The sequence below is a fragment of the Cervus canadensis genome, chromosome 32 (genome assembly GCF_019320065.1).
Source record: "Cervus canadensis isolate Bull #8, Minnesota chromosome 32, ASM1932006v1, whole genome shotgun sequence".
NCBI lineage: Eukaryota > Metazoa > Chordata > Mammalia > Artiodactyla > Cervidae > Cervus > Cervus canadensis.
This window is the reverse complement of record NC_057417.1, coordinates 33,334,827-33,356,590: the sequence shown is the minus strand read 5'-3', so window position 1 is coordinate 33,356,590 and position 21,764 is coordinate 33,334,827. Positions and strand designations below refer to the sequence as shown.

Here is a 21,764-nt window from a genome sequence, read left to right as displayed (position 1 = left end):
AGGACAGATATTCCATGTCCACGAGTCTAAAAACTTGGTATTGCTGCCATGTCAGACTCTCCCAGATTGATTGATTGCTTGGCCATACCCTTTAGGCTTAACACCCCGAGACAGCACCTCACCACTAAGTCATGAGTTAGACTCCTCTACCTATTTTTTATTTTCAGTTCAGTTCAATAGCTAAGTCGTGTCTGACTCTGTGACCCCATGGACTGCAGCACACCAGGCCTCCATGTCCATCACCAACTCCCGGAGTTTACTCAAACTCATGTCCATTGAGTCAGTGATGCCATCCAAACCATCTCATCCTCTGTCGTCCCCTTCTCCTCCCGCCTTCAATCTTTCCCAGCATCAAGGTCTTTCAGATGAATCAGTTCTTCTTATCAGGTGGCCAAAATATTGGAGTTTCAGCTTCAACATCAGTCCTTCCAACGAATATTCAGGACTGAGTTCCTTTAGGGTTTACTGATTGAATTTCCTTGCAGTCCAAGGGACTCTCAAGAGTCTTCTCCAACACCACAGTTCAAAAGCATCAGTTCTTCGGTGCTCAGCTTTCTTTATAGTCCAACTCTCACATCCATACATGACTACTGGAAAAACCATAGCCTTGAATAGACAGACCTTTGTTGGCAAAGTAATGTCTCTGCTTTTTTTTTTTTAATTTATTTTTTTATTGAAGGATAATTGCTTTACAGAATTTTGTTGTTTTCTGTCAAACCTCAACATGAATCAGCCGTTGGTATACATATATCCCCTCCCTTTTGAACCTCCCTCCCATCTTCCTTCCCATCCCGACCCTCTAGGTTGACATCTCAGAGCCCCTGTTTGAGTTTCCTGAGCTATACAGAAAATTCCTGTTGGTTCTCTATTTTACTTGTGGTAATGTAAGTTTCCATGTTACTCTTTTCATACATCTCACCCTCTCCTCCCCTCTCCCCACGTCCATAAGTCTGTTCTCTGTTTCTCCACTGCTGCCCTGTAAATAAGCTCTTCAATACCATTCTTCTAGATTCCGTATATATGTGTTAGAATGCAATGTTTATCTTTCTCCTTCTAACTCACTTCTCTCTGTATAATAGGTTCTAGGTTGTCTCTGCTTTTCAGTATGCTGTCTAGGTGGGTCATCACTTTTCTCCAAGGAGCAAGTGTCTTTTAAATTCATGGCTGCTGTCACCATCTGCAGTGATTTTGAAGCCCTAGAAAATAGTCTATCACTGTTTCCATTGTTTCCCCATCTATTTGCCATGAAGTGATGGGACCAGATGCCATGATCTTAGTTTTCTGAATGTTGAGTTTTAAGCCAACTTTTTCACTCTCCTCTTTCACTTGCATCAAGAGGCTCTTTAATTCTTCTTCAATTTCTGGCATAAGGGTAGTGTTATCTGCATATCTGAGGTTACTGATATTTCTGCCGGCAATCTTGATTCCAGCTTGTGCTTCATCCAGCCCGGCATTTCTCATGATGTACTCTGCATATAAGTTAAATAAGTACAGTGACAATATACAACCTTGATGTACTCCTTTCCCTATTTGGAACCAGTCTGTTGTTCCATGTCTGGTTCTAACTGTTCCTTCTTGACCTGCATACAGGTTTCTCAGAAGGCAGGTCAGGTAGTCTGGTATTCCCATCTCTTGAAGAATTTTCCACAGTTTGTTGTGATCCACACAGTCAAAGGCTTTGGCATAGTCAATAAAGCAGAAATAGATGTTTTCTGGAACTCTCTTGCTTTTTCGATGATCCATCAGATGTTGGCAATTTGATCTCTGGTTCCTCAGCCTTTTCTAAATCTAGCTTGAACATCTAGAAGTTGATAGTTCACGTATTGTTGAAACCTGGCTTGGAGAATTTTGAGCATTACTTTACTAGCATGTGAGATGAGTACAATTGTGCGGTAGTTTGAACATTCTTTGACATTGCCTTTCTTTGGGATTGTAATGAAAACTGACTTTTTCCAGTCCTGTGGCCACTGTTGAGTTTTCCAAATTTGCTGGCATATTAAGTGCAGCACTTTCACAGCATCATCTTTTAAGATTTGAAATAGCTCAACTGGAATTCCATCACCTCCAGTAGCTTTGTTCATAGTGACGCTTCCTAAGGCCCACTTCACTTCGCATTCCAGGATGTCTGGTTCTAGGTGAGTGATCACATCATCATAGTTATCTGGGTCGTGAAGATCTTTTTTGTATGATTCTACTATGTATTCTTGCCATCTCTTCTTAATATCTTCTGCTTCTGTTAGGTACATACCATTTCTGTCCTTTATTCTGCCCATCTTTGCATGAAATGTTCCTGTGGTATTTATAATTTTCTTGAAGACATCTCTAGTCTTTCCCATTCTATTATTTTCCTCTATTTGTTTGCATTGATCACTGAGGAAGGCTTTCCTATTTCTCCTTCTAATCTTTGGAACTCTGCATTCAAATGGGTATGTCTTTCCTTTTTTCCTTTGCCTTTCACTTCTCTTCTTTTCTCAGCTATTTGTAAGGCCTCCTCAGACAACCATTTTGCCTTTTTGCCTTTCTTTTTCTTGGGGGTGGTCTTGATCACTGCCTCTTGTACAGTGTCATGAACCTCCATCTACAGTTCTTCAGGCACTCTATCTATTGGATCTAATCCCTTGAATCTATTTGTCACTTCCACTGTGTAATCATAAGGTATTTGATTTAGGTCATACCTGAATGGACTAGTGGTTTTCCCTACTTTCTTCAACTTAAGTCTGAATTTGTCATTAAGGAGTTCATGATCTGAGCCACAGTCAGCTCCTGGTCTTGTTTTTGCTGACTGTATAGAGGACTGGGGAAACAGACTCTTGGAAGGCAGAAACAAAACCTTGTATTGCACCAGGACCTAGGAACAAGGAGCGTTGACCCCACAACAGACTGACCCAGACTTGCCCATGAGTGTCTAGGAGTCTCCAGTGGAGACGTGGGTCAGCAGTGGCCTGCTGCAGGGCATTGAGTGCAGCATGGGACCTTTTGAATGATGTCTCCATTATCTTCCTCACCTCCATCATAGTTTGGCCTCAGGTCAAACAACAGGGAGGGAACACAGCCCCACCCATCGATAGAAAATCAGATTAAAGATTTACTGAGGTGGCCTCACCCGTCAGAACAAGACCCAGTTTCCCCCTCAGTCCCCCCTATCAGGACGCTTCCATAAGCCTCTTCTCCTTATCCATCAGAGGGCAGACAGAATGAAAACCACAATCACAGAAAACTAACCAAACTGATTGCATGGACCACAGCCTTGTCTAACTCAATGAAACTATGAGTCATGCTGTGTAGGGCCACCCAAGACAGATGGGTCATGGTGTAGAGTTCTGACAAAACGTGGTCCACTGAAGAAGGGAATGGCAAACCACTTCAGTATTCTTGCCTTGAGAACCCCATGAACAGTATGAAAAAGCAAAAAGATAGGACACTGAAAGATGAACTCCCCAGGTCGGTAGGTGCCCAATATGCTACTGGAGATCAGTGGAGAAATGACTCTAGAAAGAATGAAGAGAGAGCCAAAGCAAAAGCAACACCCAGTTGTGGACGTGACTGGTGATGGAAGTAAAGTCTGATGCTGTAAAGAACAATATTGCGTAGGAACCTGGAAGGTTAGGTCCATGAATCAAGGCAAATTGGAAGTGGTCAAACAGGAGATGGTTAAGAGTTAACATCGACATTTTAGGAATCAGTGAACTAAAATGGACTGGAATGGGTGAATTTAACTCAGATGACCTTTGTATCTACTACTGTGGGCAAGAATCCCTTAGAAGAAATGGGGTAACCATCATAGTCAACAAGAGTCCAAAATGCAGTACTTGGATGCAATCTCGAAAACAACAGAATGATCTCTGTTCCTTTCCAAGGCAAGCCATTCAGTATCACAGTAATCCAAGTCTATGCCCCAACCAGTAATGCTAAATAAGCTGAAGTTGAACGGTTCTATGAAGACCTATAAGACTTTCTAGAACTAACACCCAAAAAAGATGTCCTTTTCATTATAGAGGACTGGAACGCAAAAGTAGGAAGTCAAGAGATACCTGGAGTAACAGGCAAAGTTAACCTTGGAGTACAAAGCAAAACAGGTCAAAGGCTAACAGAGTCTTTTGTTTTGTTTTTAGTATATGTGCTGCCGAAGCGAGCACTTTTGTTTTGTTTTTAATCTGCTGGGTCCCCTACTCATCAGGAAATGTCCATTTTCTTAAGTGAAACGTAACCAGTTGGTTTTGTCACCAACCAGCCAAACTGAGGGTAACCCCCAACCTGCATTTTCCCACAGAGGACCAAGTCCCCAGGTTGTTCAGTTTCCCAACCTTGTTTCTGGTCATTCCTCCTGGTTCACTGTCCTCTGTGAGCTGCCCAGCTCACAACAACAGTGGGTTATGTTTTGGTTTCAATGAACTAGTCTTGCCCAGTTTGACTAAAATAAGCAGAATCCCTTATAATCCCAAACTCTTAACACTTGGGGTAGCTTTCTTATTTCCTGGAGCCCAGGATGTGAATGGTTGGGCACTAGATATAAAGCTTTCAGCCTAATTTTGGCCTTTCTTCTATATTACAAGGCTATATTTAAAGCCCTGGAATTAATAAGTGAGGTTCTCATTCCTAAGGTATCAGGTCCTTTTGTCAATCTGTTTATAAGGAAGGGGAAGATAAACTCTGGCAGGTGAAAGTGGGCGGACTATTCTCATCTCATTCCTGGTCAGAGTATCCATGTTGAATTCCAAGGCTTTCATGGTGCGAGTCTGTGCTGTCGTGTTTGATTTTGATCTCTAATATTAATAGTGTGTCACGAGGCTTATATTCCTCCTGCTCAGTTGTGTATTGTTTATATTTACTTCTGATTTTAATTGACTATCTTTTCAATTCCGTGTGGTCATAGCAGATATGATTCTTTGCAGAGAATTTCTGAAGCAGAATCAGCATTGAACTTTTAAAAGTTCTTATTGGAGGTGATTTGGATTTAGACAATTAATTCCATTTGCCTCGTTCGTCTCATCATCATTGTCGAATCTAAGAACTTTAACCAGAATGACCAAACAAGTGTGTACATAATTGTCCACAAATGCTTCCAACGAGACAAGTGAAAGCTTTTTAATTAGTTTCTAATTCACTTATGCTAATATTGTAACACTTAATAGCCTAGGTTCTCTCTCCATTGTGTTTGGTGTGGATCAGTTTGACTGTGTAGGAACTGACATTTCTCCTCATATTTTAGCCCTTCATAAAACGGTCTTAGATTTTTTAATGTCTCTAGAGAACCTGGCAAAATAAAGAATTAAGTAAACAGATGGAATAAAGGATTTTTAGCTCTAAAAAACCTGAGGTCTTTCACAAAAATTTCTGAGGCTCTGTTCTTTCTGATTTGAGAGGTGTTTGGGCTTCCTTGGTGGCTCAGAGGTTAAAGTGTCTGCCTGCAATGCAGGAGACCCAGGTTCAATCCCTGGGTCAGGAAGATCCCCTGGAGAAGGAAATGGCAACCCACTCCAGTATTCTTGCCTGGAAAATCCCATGGAGGGAGGAGCCTGGTAGGCTACAGTCCACGGGGTCGCAAAGAGTCAGACACAACTGAGCCACTTCACTTTCACTTTCTCCTAATCACATATCTGACAGACTATTTTCAGCCATGTGTCTGTATTTCCCAGAACGTAAATTTCTGTTTTTCTGTCCCTGGTTTGATGATTGAAGCTAGGAATGGATGAGGAATGAGTGATCCCAAAACAGTGTTCCTGTTAGAGAAAATTACAAAAACCACAACCCCAGGGGAAGATATTTTGGAACTTTTCAGTGTTAACTTTGAAATCTTGAATTAGCTTTTGTAAGTGAATACACAGTTCACATGTAGTTACTGGTCTGTGGATACTCAGCATCTGCTTGTTCTCTGGAGCGCTTGTAGTCCTCAGATTTATGTTCTCAAACAGTAAGACAGACACATAGGTGCTTCCTAGCCCAGTCCCAGAAGGGACCTGTCTGTCGCCTCTTTCAACTTAATACAGGTTTTTAAGTAAATGAAATTCAGATTAGAGAACTTTTGAGGCTATGATGTTCCCATTGACTAAGTTCCATCTTTATTATGCTGTTGACTTTAACTTCATACTGATTAACTCTTGAATTCAAAATGTAACCCTTAATGTCTAGGACATATTAGTGAGCTGGACAATGCTTCAAAATTTTGGGTCCATCTCTTTCTTAACAAGTTTCAGTCTGGATTTTTCATTTCACTATTTACTTGAGGAAAAAACCAACTATAGATTCATTCCACTTTTGACTGTTGCTGTATTTTAAAGTTTCAAATAGGAAATTTTTAAAAATGAAATTGAAAATACAATTATTTGTCATCTTGTTTCCAAAAATAGAATTGCGTTAGTTCTAAGAAGGATATAAACAGCTTAGTTTTTTTTTTTTTTTTTTTTCCCTTAACACTTTAAAGAATGGAAGACTTCCCTGGTGGTCCAGTGGCTAAGACTCTGCACTCCCAGTGCAGGGGGCCCAGGTTCAAAGCCTGGTCAGGGAACTAGATCCCACATGACACAGTTGAGAGTCCTCATGCCTCAACTAAGGATCCCACTGATGCCATGAAGACCCAAAGCACCCAAATAAATAAAAATAAATATTAAAACAAATAACACTGGACTTTGGGCCAAAATAGGAAAGTTTATTATAGAACTTGGTTGTTTATTTTCTTGCAAAATATATATTTCCATGCCAGTGTAAAAAAAATTAAAGTTGTGGGGAATAGTCTTGTCTGTGGTGGCATAAAATGAATGTAGGCCCCCCAAAAAGAAAAAAAGAAATCTAGTTTAAATGGGTATGAAAAATCTTTCTTATGGATTGAGTTACGTCCCTGCCATTAGAGGGAGAAGTATGGCTTTTCTTTTCTACAAGGAGGATGTAATTTTGTTATTCTGAACTTGATAGGATTCTGTAGACCTGTGTGCTTAGAGCGTCTAACTCTTGTTGGGAATAACTGCTCAGCAGTAACTGTGCTGAAACAGACAGTATTTTGTCAGATACTTTCTAAAATTTGAGTGACTCTTGTTAGGGATACTCCTCATAATGTGTTAATTAGCCTCAGTTTCTTGGGGACTGTTTACCACTTTAATGATTCTTAGTGGTTAGCCAGGAAGCCATGATTTTTTAAAAAGAGATTATTCAGTGAGGCATTATTGAGATTTTTCTGTGGCCATTATGAGTGCCTAGTAACTTAAGACATTTTTTCAACCAAGATTACGTCAGCTACATTCTGGGGCGTTCCAGGACAGGTCAGTCAAAGCCTCTGTGAAATAAAGGAAGTTGTCACCTGGTCGTTGGGTTGCTCTCACAGTCTCAGGGCTGGCTGGACATTGGGCGACAACAGAGGGAAGCGGGCCCACCAGAGCCGGATCGCCCCCATCGCCAGCCCCGTCGGGTCCTGCTGCTGCTGGTACTGCTGGACCCTGGTTCCACCAGTAGAGCCCCCGCCCTGATTGGCACTGGGCGCCTGCCCCGGCCCCCTGACCCAGGGCCCCTTTGTGCCTGCCGCTGTGCCGTTGGAAGATGCTCTTTTAGCCCTGCTCCTGTGTCCCCAGTCCCAGATCTAAGTGTCCAGACTGTGTGTGTGCAGGGGTCATGTACTATCTCATTCCTGTGCCCTGTTAATGGAGCAAAGAATTCTCCAAACACAGGAACACAGTGCAGACCCTGGGCAGACAATGTCAGTCATCCTTTCCAGGTAGGGCTAGTCAAGCAATTGTTAGGACTGAATTGGACCTAGAACGGCTTCTTAGAGAAAGTTGAGGTTGTCGCCGTTGCCCATTTCTAGTGGCAGTTCAGAGCTGAGGTACTCTACATACCAGAAAGAACATTTAAACCCTTGGGTTTGTTGTGATTTTGTGTTCGATTTTCTTTAATTTGCTCCTCCTGATAATGAACTGGCCCCAGAAAAGGTTCTGTTGGTCTGGTAGATTCTGCTGTGAAACGGTGAATACAAATGTTCCCTGGTGTGGTTTTTTGAAATGGGAACAGGCATTTTCTATATTTTAGTGGCATATGGTGCTAAGATTTTATCATGCTTTCTTACAAAGAGTCAGGAAACTTTCTCTGCTTAAAAGTGTATGTTTGTAAACAATAGGCTTGCGCTGAATATTCCCATCTGTTGGGTGAGTATAATTTGTGTAGGAATTCCTGTATTAGGTGGAATACTTTGCAACTTTTTTGTATATTTCTTTCCCTGATGAGACATTAGACTAAGAGACCGTACAAAGCAGCATATGCCTAATATTCAGTTTTTTATCTGCTTCTCCCTGTTTGAAAGCAGTGCTGTTTTTGTGTATTAGTACATAGGATTACTATAGAAATTCATAAGAACATAAAAGCTATTCAGGGTATTGCAAAAAAAATATTAATAACAATCGTATAAATGTGGTTAAGTTGCAATGATGAAACTGTTCTTGTAGTTTTTCAAATATGTACTCCAGTAACTTCTGTTATTTCTTTTCCAAAAACTTGTCTTGATTTTGTTTTAACCTAATCTCAAAACTCTTCCTTATTATAATCACAGTATATAATAATCAAAGCTGCTCATCCCTCTAGTCTTGATTTGTAATTTAAATAAATGGCATTGACTCTTTGTGTTCAGTTTGGTATTGTTCTGATTGTCTTCACTAATTAATTTTCTGTTTGAGAAGAACCATTCTTCAGTATAGAATAAATTTTTTTTTTTTTTAGAATAAAATCTTGAAGACTAAGGCTCAGCAGTATTTTTTCATAAAATATTTTATTAATCTTGCCATAAGATCTCATGATGGTTATCAGGGGGCAAACACACTTTGATTAATATTTGCTTAATACTGAATTACCTGTATTGTCCAAAAGTTTTATTCACTTAAAAATTATGCCTATCATTTCCTTTTTCTGGTTGACTAATTGGACATACTTGAGTAAAAAGATGAACAGTTAGTTGAATATAAGTGATTTCAAGGTATGTGTAGGAATTGAGCAAATAAAGTGTGTGTTACTTGGTGCCTTTTACCTGATGATTATTATTTTTTTTTACATTTCTCTGATTATACTTTGTAAGAGGAAGTATTTTTTAGTTGACGATACCTATTACTAGATAACTAGATATCTATTCGGAGAAGGCAATGGCACCCCACTCCAGTACTCTTGTCTGGGAAATCCCATGGACCGAGGAGCCTGGTAGGCTACAGTCCATGGGGTCACTAAGAGTCGGACGTGACTGAGCGACTTCACTTTCACTTTTCACTTTCATGCGTTGGAGAAGGAAATGGCAACCCACTCCAGTGTTCTTGCCTGGAGAATCCCAGGGACGGGGGAGCCTGGTGGGCTGCCGTCTGTGGGGTCGCACAGAGTCGGACACGACTGACGTGACTCAGCAGCAGGTGTCTATTAGCAGAGCATCTTGTTAGAAAAGGATAGCATCATGGTGTCTTCTCTTTTTTGGGAAAGTAGGCAACTATTTGATTGGGTTCAAGCTCTCTTTTTCCTTCTTAGGGTAACACCCTCCCATGTGTGAAAAGTATCCAGAACTCAAGTCTTGCTTCTTGGTGAACATAGCTTAGAAACCAATTAAATGTGCTCTCCTAGGTAGCATGAAAGATTTGAGCTCCGGAGCTGCAGAACTCACATCAAGTGGTCCCCCCTTGTGTCTCCTGCTTGTTTATGGACTTAAAAACATCTTGCATTACTGGGAGCTCAAAGTCAGTGCCCGGAGACAACCTAGAAGGGTGGGATGGGATGGGATGGGAGGGGTGGAAGGAGGGAGGCTCAAAAGGGAGGGGACGTGTGTACCTATGGCTGATTCGTGTTGATGCATGGCAGAAACCAACATGACATTGTAAAGCAATTATCCCTCAATTAAAGTTAAAAGCAAAAAAAAAAATCCCTGAATTATAAAAAACCAGGGCTTTTATGGAAACCATATCTTCTAATTACTTTCCCGCCCTATAATATTTACTGACCTTTTTAGAAAGGCATTGATTTGAAGAATGGTTGTTCATAATCATAGGAATGGGAAATACAAATAAAATAACCTTTTAGTCAATCAGGAAAGACTTTAAAGTTAATATCAGGCCATATGTGTAGAAGAAAGGCAGGTATGTGAAGTGAATGCTGCTGGAAGGCGTCTGCTCTTTGCGGGGAGCAGAGCTGTGCCCTGGCGTCCCTCTCGCTTTGCCTGAATAACACCTATGTCTCATCCCGCGTTGTCTGAACTTTGATGCAGGAGAACATAACACGCTAAGACTGTTGCAGTTCTAGAAAGAATTTTTAGAAATTCTGAGAAAGGGAATTTAAAAAAATAAATAAAAAAGGCCTAGTTTACGTGGAATGCTTTTCAGCTACTTAGCAGTTCTCTTTCATTCAGGCCCTTTTGGGTGACGTGTCTACACGATGGCCCGGGGTACAGTGGTGAACAAGACGGGTCCAGAACCTCACTGTGGGGGGCAGTCACAGCCTAGCTGAAGAGACACACAGCCATTACGTAACCTCACAGATAAACTGCAGTTGCAGTGAGTGTGTTGGTCAGGAAAGGGGTGCATAGATACTAGTTTACCAAAAATATTTTTGCTGCTAGATACCAAAATATACTAGATTGGATGCCAAGGCTGGCTGTGTAGTTATACAACCATTAACACTGCTTTTTGCTGTTTGGCAGGTACGTTATTCCATCTTTGCAAAGGCTGGATGCCGGGTTTTACCGCTGTGTTGTTCGAAACAGAATGGGAGCACTCTTGCAGAGAAGATCAGAAGTTCAAGTCGCATGTATGTGCACATTGAAAACATCTACAAATGTTAAATAAAACAGTGTCTGTGGGCACGCTAATCAAAATCACCTTTGACCATGGTGGGAATTGAGTTTCTATCTCGGGTTCTATTTGGAAGAGGATAATTGCTAAAATTGGTTGAGAGATAAGTAAATATCGAATGCAGCTGGTCCGACGACGATGGTGGGACTGGTGAGGTGAATGCCACTTCTTTCAATTCAGGAGATAAGGCTCCGTGGAGGATAGGAAAAATGAGCAAGATGCCTTGTGTTTTATGAATTAGCTGCTCTCAGCTTTTGTTATATTCAGATTCAAATGTTTTTAAAATAAAAAAGTTAAACTCAGATAAAATTTGGTCTGTTCATAACCAGTTCTCTCCAATGATGATTTGTTTAGAAATCCTTTAGCTGCCCAAGTACATGGATAGCGTGTCTCAATTCTGGACTGAGTTAATAATTCTCAGCTGGGCAGACCATTTTGGAGAATGAAACTTTTAAAAGTAACCAGAGGGGATATCAGAACACAGGGGACTGGAATTTTGGTGTAGTGTTTAGCAGAATGGTGGAGAGGGGAGTCAGCCAATTCAAAGCATTTAATACTTCAGCATTAATATTTAGTATTAATACTTTAGTCCAAAATCTGTGACGGGTAGGGTCCATGTAAAGTGGCCTGTAGGCTTTATTATATTCTGAATTTATGACCAAAATGTCTCTTCATTTAAAAGAAAGCAAAAAGTGTTGGCATTTTAAATTGCATATTAATACATCATAGTAGATTTTAGAGAACTCTAAAGAGCTCCTGAATTGGGTCATGTCAACCAATGATGATGGTATTTTCTCACTTGTCATTTTGACCCCAGTTAAGGCTTGCAGTTTTCAGTGTTACTGTATAAAATAAAATGATTTCTAGTTATTCTACTTTTCCCCTGTAATTTCTAGTGACTGTGTAAGTTGCTGATGCTATACGTGTTTAGTTTTAATTACTAGGAAGGCTTCATTTTTCTGAATTGTGGTGGTGAAGTCACTGAACTAAACCTGTCTGCAGAATAATTCAGAACTTTTATTCAATTGAATAATTGAAAACAATTCATAAATAAAAAATTAAGGTCAGTACTCAAAATATATTTGAATAAGCTTAGAATTTATTATAATATATTAAGTACTAGTTTATAAAATTTAATTTTGGGCTTTTTTCTCCTTAATCATTTATATCCTTGCTATCCTTTATCTCTAGGGCTAGACTTTCTTATCTCGATTTTCTCTATCTCTTTGATAACAAATTTCACTTTAACTATGAATATCGTAATCTGTTTCATTAACTTGTTTCATCTATTTCCTAGACTATTAAATACTGCTTGCAACATAGCAAATAATTTCTTTTGAATCACAAATTGATTGATAATAGAGATCTTTTATAGACTGCTCCAAATTTATATGAATTCCATATCCATGTGTATATACATATATCTGTAGCTACTTATAATATGAAAATGTTTCAAACCTTTCAGATGGTACTAATTTTAAAATTGGCCACATATACCCACATTGTAATGTCTGGGTTTTTTTTCCTGTGATCCTATTTTTTAAATGCTCTAAACCAGTAGCACAAGCACTGGAACAAAACCTACCTGCCCCGAATTAAGTCAGTAGCATGGGGTTTAGAGAACCCTCCAAAAGTAAACTAATGGTTAAAAACATACTGCTCCCGGAAGACTCTTTTAGGAAGCTTTCAGCCCAGAAACAGGCGAAGCTGAGCAGGGCTGCCTGGGCAGAACCGGCTGCAGAGATCCGGGTGGTGTCCGAAGGCATTTTCTTTTTTTTTCCATTTATTTTTATTAGTTGGAGGCTAATTACTTTACAATATTGTAGTGGTTTTTGCCATACATTGACATGAATCAGCCATGGATTTACATGTATTCCCCATCCCGATCCCCCCTCCCACCTCCCTCTCCACCCGATCCCTCTGGGTCTTCCCAGTGCACCAGGCCCGAGCACTTGTCTCATGCATCCAACCTGGGCTGGTGATCTGTTTCACCCTTGATAATATACATGTTTCTATGCTGTTCTCTCGAAACACCCCACCTTAGACTTTTGGACTCTGTCGAAGGCATTTTCTTAGCGCTTCTGGGGAAATGCTTCATGCAGCAGGAGGATGCTTTCCAACAAAGAAGTCAGTATTAAAATCTGTTGCAAACGTGCGCTTGTCCTGTTGAAGCAGCAGCACAAGGCCATGGCGGTCTGCCGACGAGGCATCCGGTGGGCACCCTGGCGGCCCGCGGCTCCGCCGGCCCCCGCTTCACCCCGCCCCCAGCCCGCACTCACCCGCCAGCGCTCCTCCTCTGTGGTCTCACTGCTTCATGAGGGCGATGTCGGTGACTTCGCCATAAAATACAGTGGCCATCTTTGACCTCCCTCCCTCTCAAAAAGACTCTTCTGGAACTTAGAAGTCTGGTTTTCCTCTGCAGATATGGGAGACTTCACGGATGCAGACGAGAGCCGAGTGGTCTCGGAAGGCCGCGCGGCCGTCCTCAGCCTGCCGCCCATCAGCAGCTGCCCGCGGCCCCAGGTGACGTGGTTCCGGGAGGGGCAGAAGATTATCCCCAGCAGCAGGATGTAAGTCGCCCCAAACTCTGCAGTTCCAAACACGTCTCACGGCGCCGGTCGGTACCACTGTACGCATTAAGTGTACCAATTAAGCTTCAGAAAGAGTGACCTGGCCTACAGTAGACCTACCTCAGCCTTAATCAAGAGCTATTTTAAGACTGGCTTGGAAATTTTTAAGCAGTTTAAGAAAAGCGTCATGTAATGTTATTCTTCAGTATACCACATGCCCTAACTAACGCACCCCACTCACTCTTAATGTTTTTTTTTTTTTCCCTTTTCTGAACGCACTTTTTTGAGACGTCGTTGTCATCCTGAGTTGTGCTGAGCTCCGAGTCCTAATTTAATGAGTTCTGGTATTTACTTACAGAGCTGTAGGGTTTTCCCTCTTTTTACTGAGCCACGTTTGATACTACTTTCTCTAACGATAAAACAGTAATTACTGCTTATTTCTCTTTATCCTTTTATCCTACCATGACAGTTTTATTTCCCTCCATCTAATTAGTGGTTCACCCATCTATTGCAGAGCAGTTGCTTTGTGATTAGATAAGCATTATTTCAAGGTGTTCTTGCCTATCTCCCATTTAAGATATTTATCTAATGCCAGATAGTTTCTGCATTTGGAAGCTTTAAATGATTAAAAAGAACATTTGGGATATATTTCATAAATGGGCATTTTGCAATGTAATTTAAAGATAGTATACTGAATATAAAGGTTTTGAGGATGGACATTTCTGAAAGAATCATGAAATGCTGTAATCTTGGGCTAAATGTCAAATATTTATTCCATCAGATGGTTGCACTCAGGGGGGAAAAAAAAAACCTGTGAGAAGAAAATGCTTTTATTTTTTTCCCAGAAAGGATCTGTGTAAGAGAATTTGCTGAATGGTTTTTCAAATATGCTTTCTCCCCACTTGACCATCCACTCTGTCCCATCTTTAAGACCAGAATCCCCACTCTTCCGCCTGGGCTTCAGAACTCTGTTTGTGCCTACACAATCCTTAAGCTTATTTAGCAAATGTTTCTATCTTGGTTATTGAAAACAGGAAAAATACTGAAATATGTAAAAACCATATTTTAAAATTCTAGTAAAAGTATAAATTACCTTGGGAAATGGGATAACTTCTGTCCTTTTCCTGTATTTTATTGAAACTTGCTTAGGTATCCACCTTTATATTGATTCCAATTATAAAAAATGCCTCTGGAAAAAAAAAATGCCTCTGGAATTGGGGTGAAACAGAGACAAGGGATCAGTTTCTCATCCTCTTAGAGGTGGTGGGGCTGAGAGCAAGGCGGCCGAAAGAGATTCCCGTGCAGTGTTCTGGAGGGTCCCGGTGTTGAACACGGTGTGGCTGGGCAGAGGTGGAGTCAGTCCTCGGAAGGGCAAGTACGGTGACTTAGGCTTCCTCTGAAACCCTGGAGCTTGTAATTAGTGTCAGTGGTGAAGGATTATTTTCATTCAGTAGCATATAACTACATAGTAATTCATTTGTTAATCCATTGTCCAACTATGTTCCTGAGACAACATTTATTCAAGTACAAAAGGATGCAGAATGAAATAACAACTCTTAATTTTGTAAGCTTCTTTTTTTTTTTTTAACTTGTGGTTTCTTGCTGAAGGCTGCTTAATTCCTGGTGAGCCAATAATACAAAGATGCTCATAGGACTTTAACTTAGTGTCATAGCAAACAGACAGTCTGCTTACACCGTGAAGCGATTGATAAATCTCCAATCTCAGTAGAGTAATATGCCTGATGGCTTTTTCTTTTTAAGAGATGAGATGAGGCTGATTATGGATATTTACACTTTCTCAAGGCCTTTTAGTTTCATATTTTCCACCCCATCATCACCCCCATATTTATTAAGTACCTGCTGTGCAAGATATCATAAATCAGTACTTGCGTGGTTCTCTTCACAAGTTTATGCATCATTCACAGATGTATTACTTTACACTTCTAATAAAGTCCAGCTCAGACCTCAGATGGAAGAGCGCTTATGTATTGCCTCTGCCCAGATGGTTGGCAGACAAAACTCAGATGGCATTAGATCTGTTCTGGACCATGAGGAGCATCATTTAAAAATGAAACGTTTGGCTCAAGGTGTTTCACACCTATTGAAACAGCTCAAACCTCTCCATTGGCTTTTACCCTGATTCCCTGGGGTCAGCACCGTAACATACAGGAGAGATGGACCTTCGTCGAGGGAAGGACGAACCTCACCTTGCCACCCCTTCCCCATTATGTTTTAACATTATCTCATAACCTTAGAAATATGAGCTTTAGGCTTAAAATTAAATGACCTTTTTTTTTTTTCTATTTTCAAGGGAAACAGTGAGTCTAATGTTTCTCAACTTGAAAAATTAGTTGAATAGTCTATTAATAATATTAACAGCAGCTGTTATTGAGTACACTTTAAACATCTTCTCTAATCCTCAGAGTTGCCTTCTGAGGCAGGTATAATTAGCTATCAGAGCCGAGGACTGGGGTTGTTAAATGACCCACCCAAGGGCACATGGCTGACAAACGGCGGAGCCGGGACTCCGACCCAGGTCTGCTGACGCTACATCTCAGGCTCTCTTCTGCACCAGGCCAGTTCTTCTTTTCACTTTATTTTGCCAAACCTTCTTTGTGCTTTTGATTTATTTTTTCCTTACACTGCTTTCGTCTTTTTCCTCCTGTTTTAGAATAGCAGCTTTCAATTTGGAATACTGTAGGTTAGCCTGGGTTTGCCATGAGCCGCAGGCCCACACAGTCACACACCCACGTCAACAGTGAACATGCCTGTGTGTGTTGTTTGTCCTCCTGTATCGGATCTGTTGGTCCCTATCTTCAGAAATTCCTGACAAAGAGAAGGCAAACGTGGCCTTCTAATTCAGGTGTAGACCTTTGTTTTGGACTGCTTTGTTAAGAGTGACATGATGGTAGATGGCCGAGGGGATCCGGTCATTAGACAGTTGTGTGTCCCACGTTCAAGGTTAGCAAAGAAGGCTTGGTTAACCGTGGGGGTGGTTGCTGTAGCGTTACTTACAGGCTTTGCAGTGTCTGTGGACCATACATGCCAGTGAGCAAAGCCCAGAGAGTTCCATCATATTAGTTAAGATGCTCTGGGCTGCAGGTCACAGAGGATGCCTCTGGCTGAGCACGAAGGAAACATGCTGGAGTGTTTAGAGAACTGCAGAGCCTGGCCAACTGAAGGAGAGGCCGGGGCGGCAGCCGGGGCTCCTCCTGAGGCCCCAGGAGCAGGGAGCGGGGCCTCCCAAGGGGGTGCAGGTCCCAGCTCCTGAAATGTTGAGTATGGGAGGTTCCATGGCAAAGGGGCTGAAGGCAGAGGACTCCACAGGGCACTGATAAGGTGGGAAGGCAGGAGTGTCACCTGGAGGCAAGTGTCTTGGGTCTGGAGCAGTAAGCTGAGGGTCTGTGCCGACGACGGGCATGTGCCAGACGTGGCCACTCTTTCTTTCAGCATCTCACCTGGAGACGTTAGCTAGCAAGAGTCACGACCCTGTACTGTGTTTGTAGATTCTGTCTCCTCAAGTGGTTTTCACCTCCCCTGGATCCTGACCATCTAAGACGGCTTTGTGTTTACCGCCCTGCTTGGCCTGGTGCTGTGCAGAGCAGGGATGTAATACTGGAAAAACAGATGAAAGAGGAGTGTGAAGGCAATTCTTGTAATAGTGTAAACATCCTCACCAAGACGTGGGGGCGGGGCGGTGGGGGAGAGACATAACAGACCTCAGGAGAAAGTGGTGCTAATGAAGGAGAAATATATCTTGGAAAAGCAAACAATATTTTGAAAGAATTGAGAACAAGATATACTTAGAATTGTGAATTGGTAATTATAGGTTATATTTATCTGAAAAGATGAAAAAAGTGCTTATTTATTTTTCTGATTTACTGAATCCAAACAGTTAGTTTGCAATTTTTGCACGTCAGAGATGAGTATAGCCTTATCTTATAAGTATAGTCTAATTCGATAATAAAATTGTTCTGCGTTATTTCAGCTTAGATGTATGTTCTTTGTTTCCTTTTATTTCTCAAAATATGAAATGTGAATGCTGATGTCATTCAGTAGTTCTCTTACCTCCGGGAGGTAATTTATGTTGGCAGTTATCAGATTAGGGCGCAGAAACTTCTTCTGTGCAGTGCCATTCTTTTGCTTAATTGCAGGTTCTTATGCTCAAACTGCACCCTTAGCCTACCTGACAGGAATGTCTAAGCACAAGGGTACAGGCACGTGTTTTCCTAGGAATGCGAGGTTTATAGACTAAATATTTCAAACCTGGAGTCAGTTTTGTGAGACGACTTGCTCGGAATGAGCTGAATTGTGAAGTATAGGCAGGAAACAGCATCCCAGGTGACTTAAAAACAGTCTGACTCATGATTGTCCGTGCTTAAATATTCGAACATCCATTAACCTATTACCGTTTCATTTCAAGTGCTGCAAGAAAGATGTGTTTAAATTAGCACTTGTATTGGAAGTCACAACTTAATGCTTGAATGAAGTAGATCTGGTTGTAATAATATTTTTATAGTTAACCGGGCTTTCAAAATAATATGCTTTTAAAATTTTCATATTATGTTTTATAGGCATTTTGTGAATGTTTATAGAGTATGTCTATACGTGTGAATTGAGCCATATTTGTATAAGTAAGAAAGACTAGGAGAGGCAAGCTCCAGACCTGCTTCCACCATTAATTCTGACCTTGGGAAGATGACTTACTCGCCTTTGCCTCCATTTTCTCATGTCAGAAATGAGGATGGCACCGTCCGTGACCTCTGGGTCCTCTCTGGCGTCCGCACCAGCAGTGCTCAGGGCCAGACCCGCCTCTCCCCTGCTCTTTCTTCGCTCCTGCACTTAGTAGGCACTTGCCGAGCACTTGTTCTGTGCCAGGCACTGTTCCAGCTGCTCAGGACAGATGGGGCCTGAGGACAGCGGCGCTTCTGCCTCAGGGAGTCTCGGTCCAGGAGACACAGGAGCAACCAGAGGGCAATGGAAGCGAAGAGGGGCATGGAAAGCTGGGCGGGAGAGAGCGGAGCAGGAGCGGGGTGTGGTCAAGGACAGCTCTGTGCAGGTGAGGGTTTAAAATCCTCTTTGTTGAGTTGTAATTTACATACAAGAGGACATACAGATTTTAAGCACACAGGTTGATGAATTTTAGCAAGTGTATACGCGGATATAATCACCCTCCTAATCAAGTTGCCTGGGACTATTCCTACCCCTGGTCCCTGCCCCACTCTGCCCCCTAATTTCATTGTAGTACCATAGGTGAGTTTGCTTATTCTAGAATTGCTTATAAATAGAATCACAGAATATGAAATCCTTTGTTTCTGCCTTCTTTCATTGAACATGATTTCTGTGATATTTTTGAGATGCTATTGGTAAGTATTGCTATTACGTATTTTTTGAGTGCTAGGCACTGTTTGAAGCCTTTTCTCTGTACTGATTCGCTGAAGCCCCACAGCAGCCTGGCGGGTTGTGTTGTTATTAACATTACCGTCACTCTGCTGAAAGGAACAGCAACAGAGAGAGGCCAACCGCTGGTCAGCACTGAGCCCACACTTTGCTTCTGTGCCCCACTGCACCCTCAGGCTCCTGTCCGAAGGAGGAGGAACTATCCATGCACAGATCTAGAGGACGAACATTCTGAGCAGTGGGGTCACACACATGCAAATCCAGTACAAAGCCTGTTGCCTTTGCTAACCTGTGGTCTGGTGCTCAGGGCATTGTGGACAGAGAGTGGGCAGAGAAGGGGCCCAAGAGGGGAAGTGGGATCCTGGAGGTGCCAGAATTTGGGAAGGCATCTGGGTTTTATTCCACATACAGTAGTACATCTTTAGAAGGGTTTGTGGTTTTTATTTTTGTAATTTTTTTTTGAAATTGTGGCAAAATATGTGTAGCATGAAACCTACCTTAACTATTTTCCTCTGTAAATTGTCGTTAACTGTATTCACATTGCTGTGCAGCCATCATCACCACCCCATCTTTGGAACTCCTTCATCTTGTAAAACTGAAACTCTGTCCCCATTCACGGCTAACTCTCCATCCCCGCTCCCCCAGCCCCTGGCATCCACCCTTCTACCTTCTACCTCTAAGAATTTGATACCAGTTATTTTTGTTTAGTTGCTCAGTCATGTCCAACTCTTTGCAACCCCATGGATTGTAGCACACCAGGATTCCCTGTCCTTCACTATCTCCTGGGATTTGCTCAAATTCCTTTCCATTGAGTTGGTGATGCCATCCAACCATCTCATCCTCTGTCATCCCTTTCTCCTCCTGCCTTCAATTTTTCCCAGCATCAGGGTCTTTTCCAATGAGGTGGCTCTTCCCATCAGGTGGCCAAAGTATTGTAGCTTCAGCCTTAGCATCAGTCCTTCCAATGAATATTCAGAATTGATTTCCTTTGAAATTGACTAGGTTGATCTCCTTGCAGTCCAAGGGACTCTCAAGAATCTTTCCAACTTCACAGTTCAAAAGCATCCATTCTTCCATGCTCAGCCTTTTTTATTGCCCAGCTCTCACATCCATACATGACTACTGGAAAAACCATAGCTTTGCCTATATAGACCTTTGTTGGCAAAGTAATGTCTCTGCTTTTTAATATGCAATCTGGGTTTGTCATAGCTTTTCTTCCAAGGAGCAAGCGTCCTTTAATTTCATGGCTTCAGTCACCATCCTCAGTGATTTTGGAGCCCAAGAATGAAGTCTGTCACTGTTTCTATTGTTTCCCCATCTACTTGCCTTGATGTGATGGGACCAGATGCCATGATCTTAGTTTTCTGAATGTTGAGTTTTAAGCCAGCTTTTTCACTCTCCTCTTTCACCTTTATCAAGAGGCTCCTTAATTCCTCTTCGCTTTCTGCCGAAAGGGTGGTGTTATCTGTATATGTGAGGTTATTGATATTTGATGCCACTAGGTCCTTCATATGAATGAAATCATACAATATTTGGTTTTTCCTCATTTTTAATCAGACTTAGTATGTGGGTTAATTGTAGATTCACATGCCGTGGTTAGGAGTCATACAGGGAGATCCCATGTGCCTTTCAGCCGGTTCCCCACAAGGTCGTGAGACCTTGTTGGGCTGTTGTGCAGCATCACAGCCAGGATGTTGAGGCTGATACACTCAGAACACGGAACAGTTCCACTATGTTGCCTGTTTATGTCACAACGCCTTTCCTCCAACCCTGGCCTGCACCCTAAATCCTGACAACCACAAATCTGGTCTCCATTTCTATAATTGTATCATTGAGAGAATGTTCTGTAAATGGAATCATGCAGTCTAACTTTTTAGGATTGACTTTTTTCACTCAGCATAGTTCTGATTGGTTCAGGTTGTTGCAGATATGAGAACCAGATTCCCTTTTATGGTGTGGTTTTCCATTGCATGGACTTATCACAGCCCATATAACCATTCACCTGGTGAAGGACGTTTGGGTTGTATCCAGGTTTTCACCCTATAAATAAGGCTGCTGTAAACATTCTTGGATATGTTTTGTGTGAGCATGTTTTCATTTTTCTGGAATAAATGCCCAGGGACGTGGCAGCTGGGCGTCTGGTATTTGCATGTTGAGGTTTTTTTTTTTTAAGAAAATGCCAGACTATCTCCAGAGTGACCATGCCGTTTTGTATCCCACCAGTGTGTGTGAATGATCCAGTGTCTTCACTTCCTCACTAGCATTCAATCTTGTCACTATTTTTTATCCTAGCCATCTTGATGGGTATGTAATTATAACTCCTTGTGTTTTTAATTTGCATTTCCCTAATGGCTAATGATGTTGAACATCTTTTAATGTGCTGACTTTAAAAAGAGCCAAATAGAGAAAAACTAAACTTCTTGAAGTGAAAAATACAATCATTTATTTAAAAAATCAATTGAATGGGTGAAAGAGCAGACAATATTACAACTAAAGTAAGAAATATTGTTTTGCTAGATTGAAGGAAAATACTCAGGATAAAGCACAGAAATAAAAAGATGGAAAATACAGAAGACACAGGCCGAGAGAGAGAGAGGAGAGAATAATCATCAGTAGGGATCTGATACAGAAGACAGGCCGAGAGAGAGAGAGGAGAGAATAATTAGTAGGGATCTGATACAGAAGACAGGCCGAGAGAGAGAGGAGAGAATAATCAGTAGGGATCTGATACAGAAGACAGGCCGAGAGAGAGAGAGGGGAGAGGAATCAGTAGGGATCTGATACAGAAGACAGGCCGAGAGAGAGAGAGGAGAGAATAATCAGTAGGGATCTGATACAGAAGACAGGCCGAGAGAGAGAGAGGACAGAGGAGTCAGTAGGGATCTGATACAGAAGACAGGCCAAGAGAGAGAGAGGGGAGAGGAGTCAGTAGGGATCTGATACAGAAGACAGGCCGAGAGAGAGAGAGGACAGAGGAGTCAGTAGGAATCTGATTACA

General features: G+C 41.7%; 1 protein-coding gene and 1 non-coding gene across 7 annotated transcripts in view; both read left to right on the top strand.

Moving 5' to 3' along the window:
• Positions 1-21,764, top strand: part of SDK1 (sidekick cell adhesion molecule 1) — a 724,732-nt gene that overhangs the window by 275,315 nt on the left and 427,653 nt on the right. For all 6 annotated transcript variants that reach the window (XM_043455307.1, XM_043455310.1, XM_043455311.1 and 3 more), the window contains 2 exons: positions 10,646-10,752; positions 13,219-13,366. In XM_043455307.1, coding sequence (XP_043311242.1) covers positions 10,646-10,752; positions 13,219-13,366 — 255 coding nt within the window. The remainder of the gene's footprint in view (positions 1-10,645; positions 10,753-13,218; positions 13,367-21,764) is intronic.
• Positions 6,433-6,505, top strand: TRNAG-CCC. Its single transcript has one exon. It is a non-coding gene; the product is annotated as a tRNA-Gly (tRNA).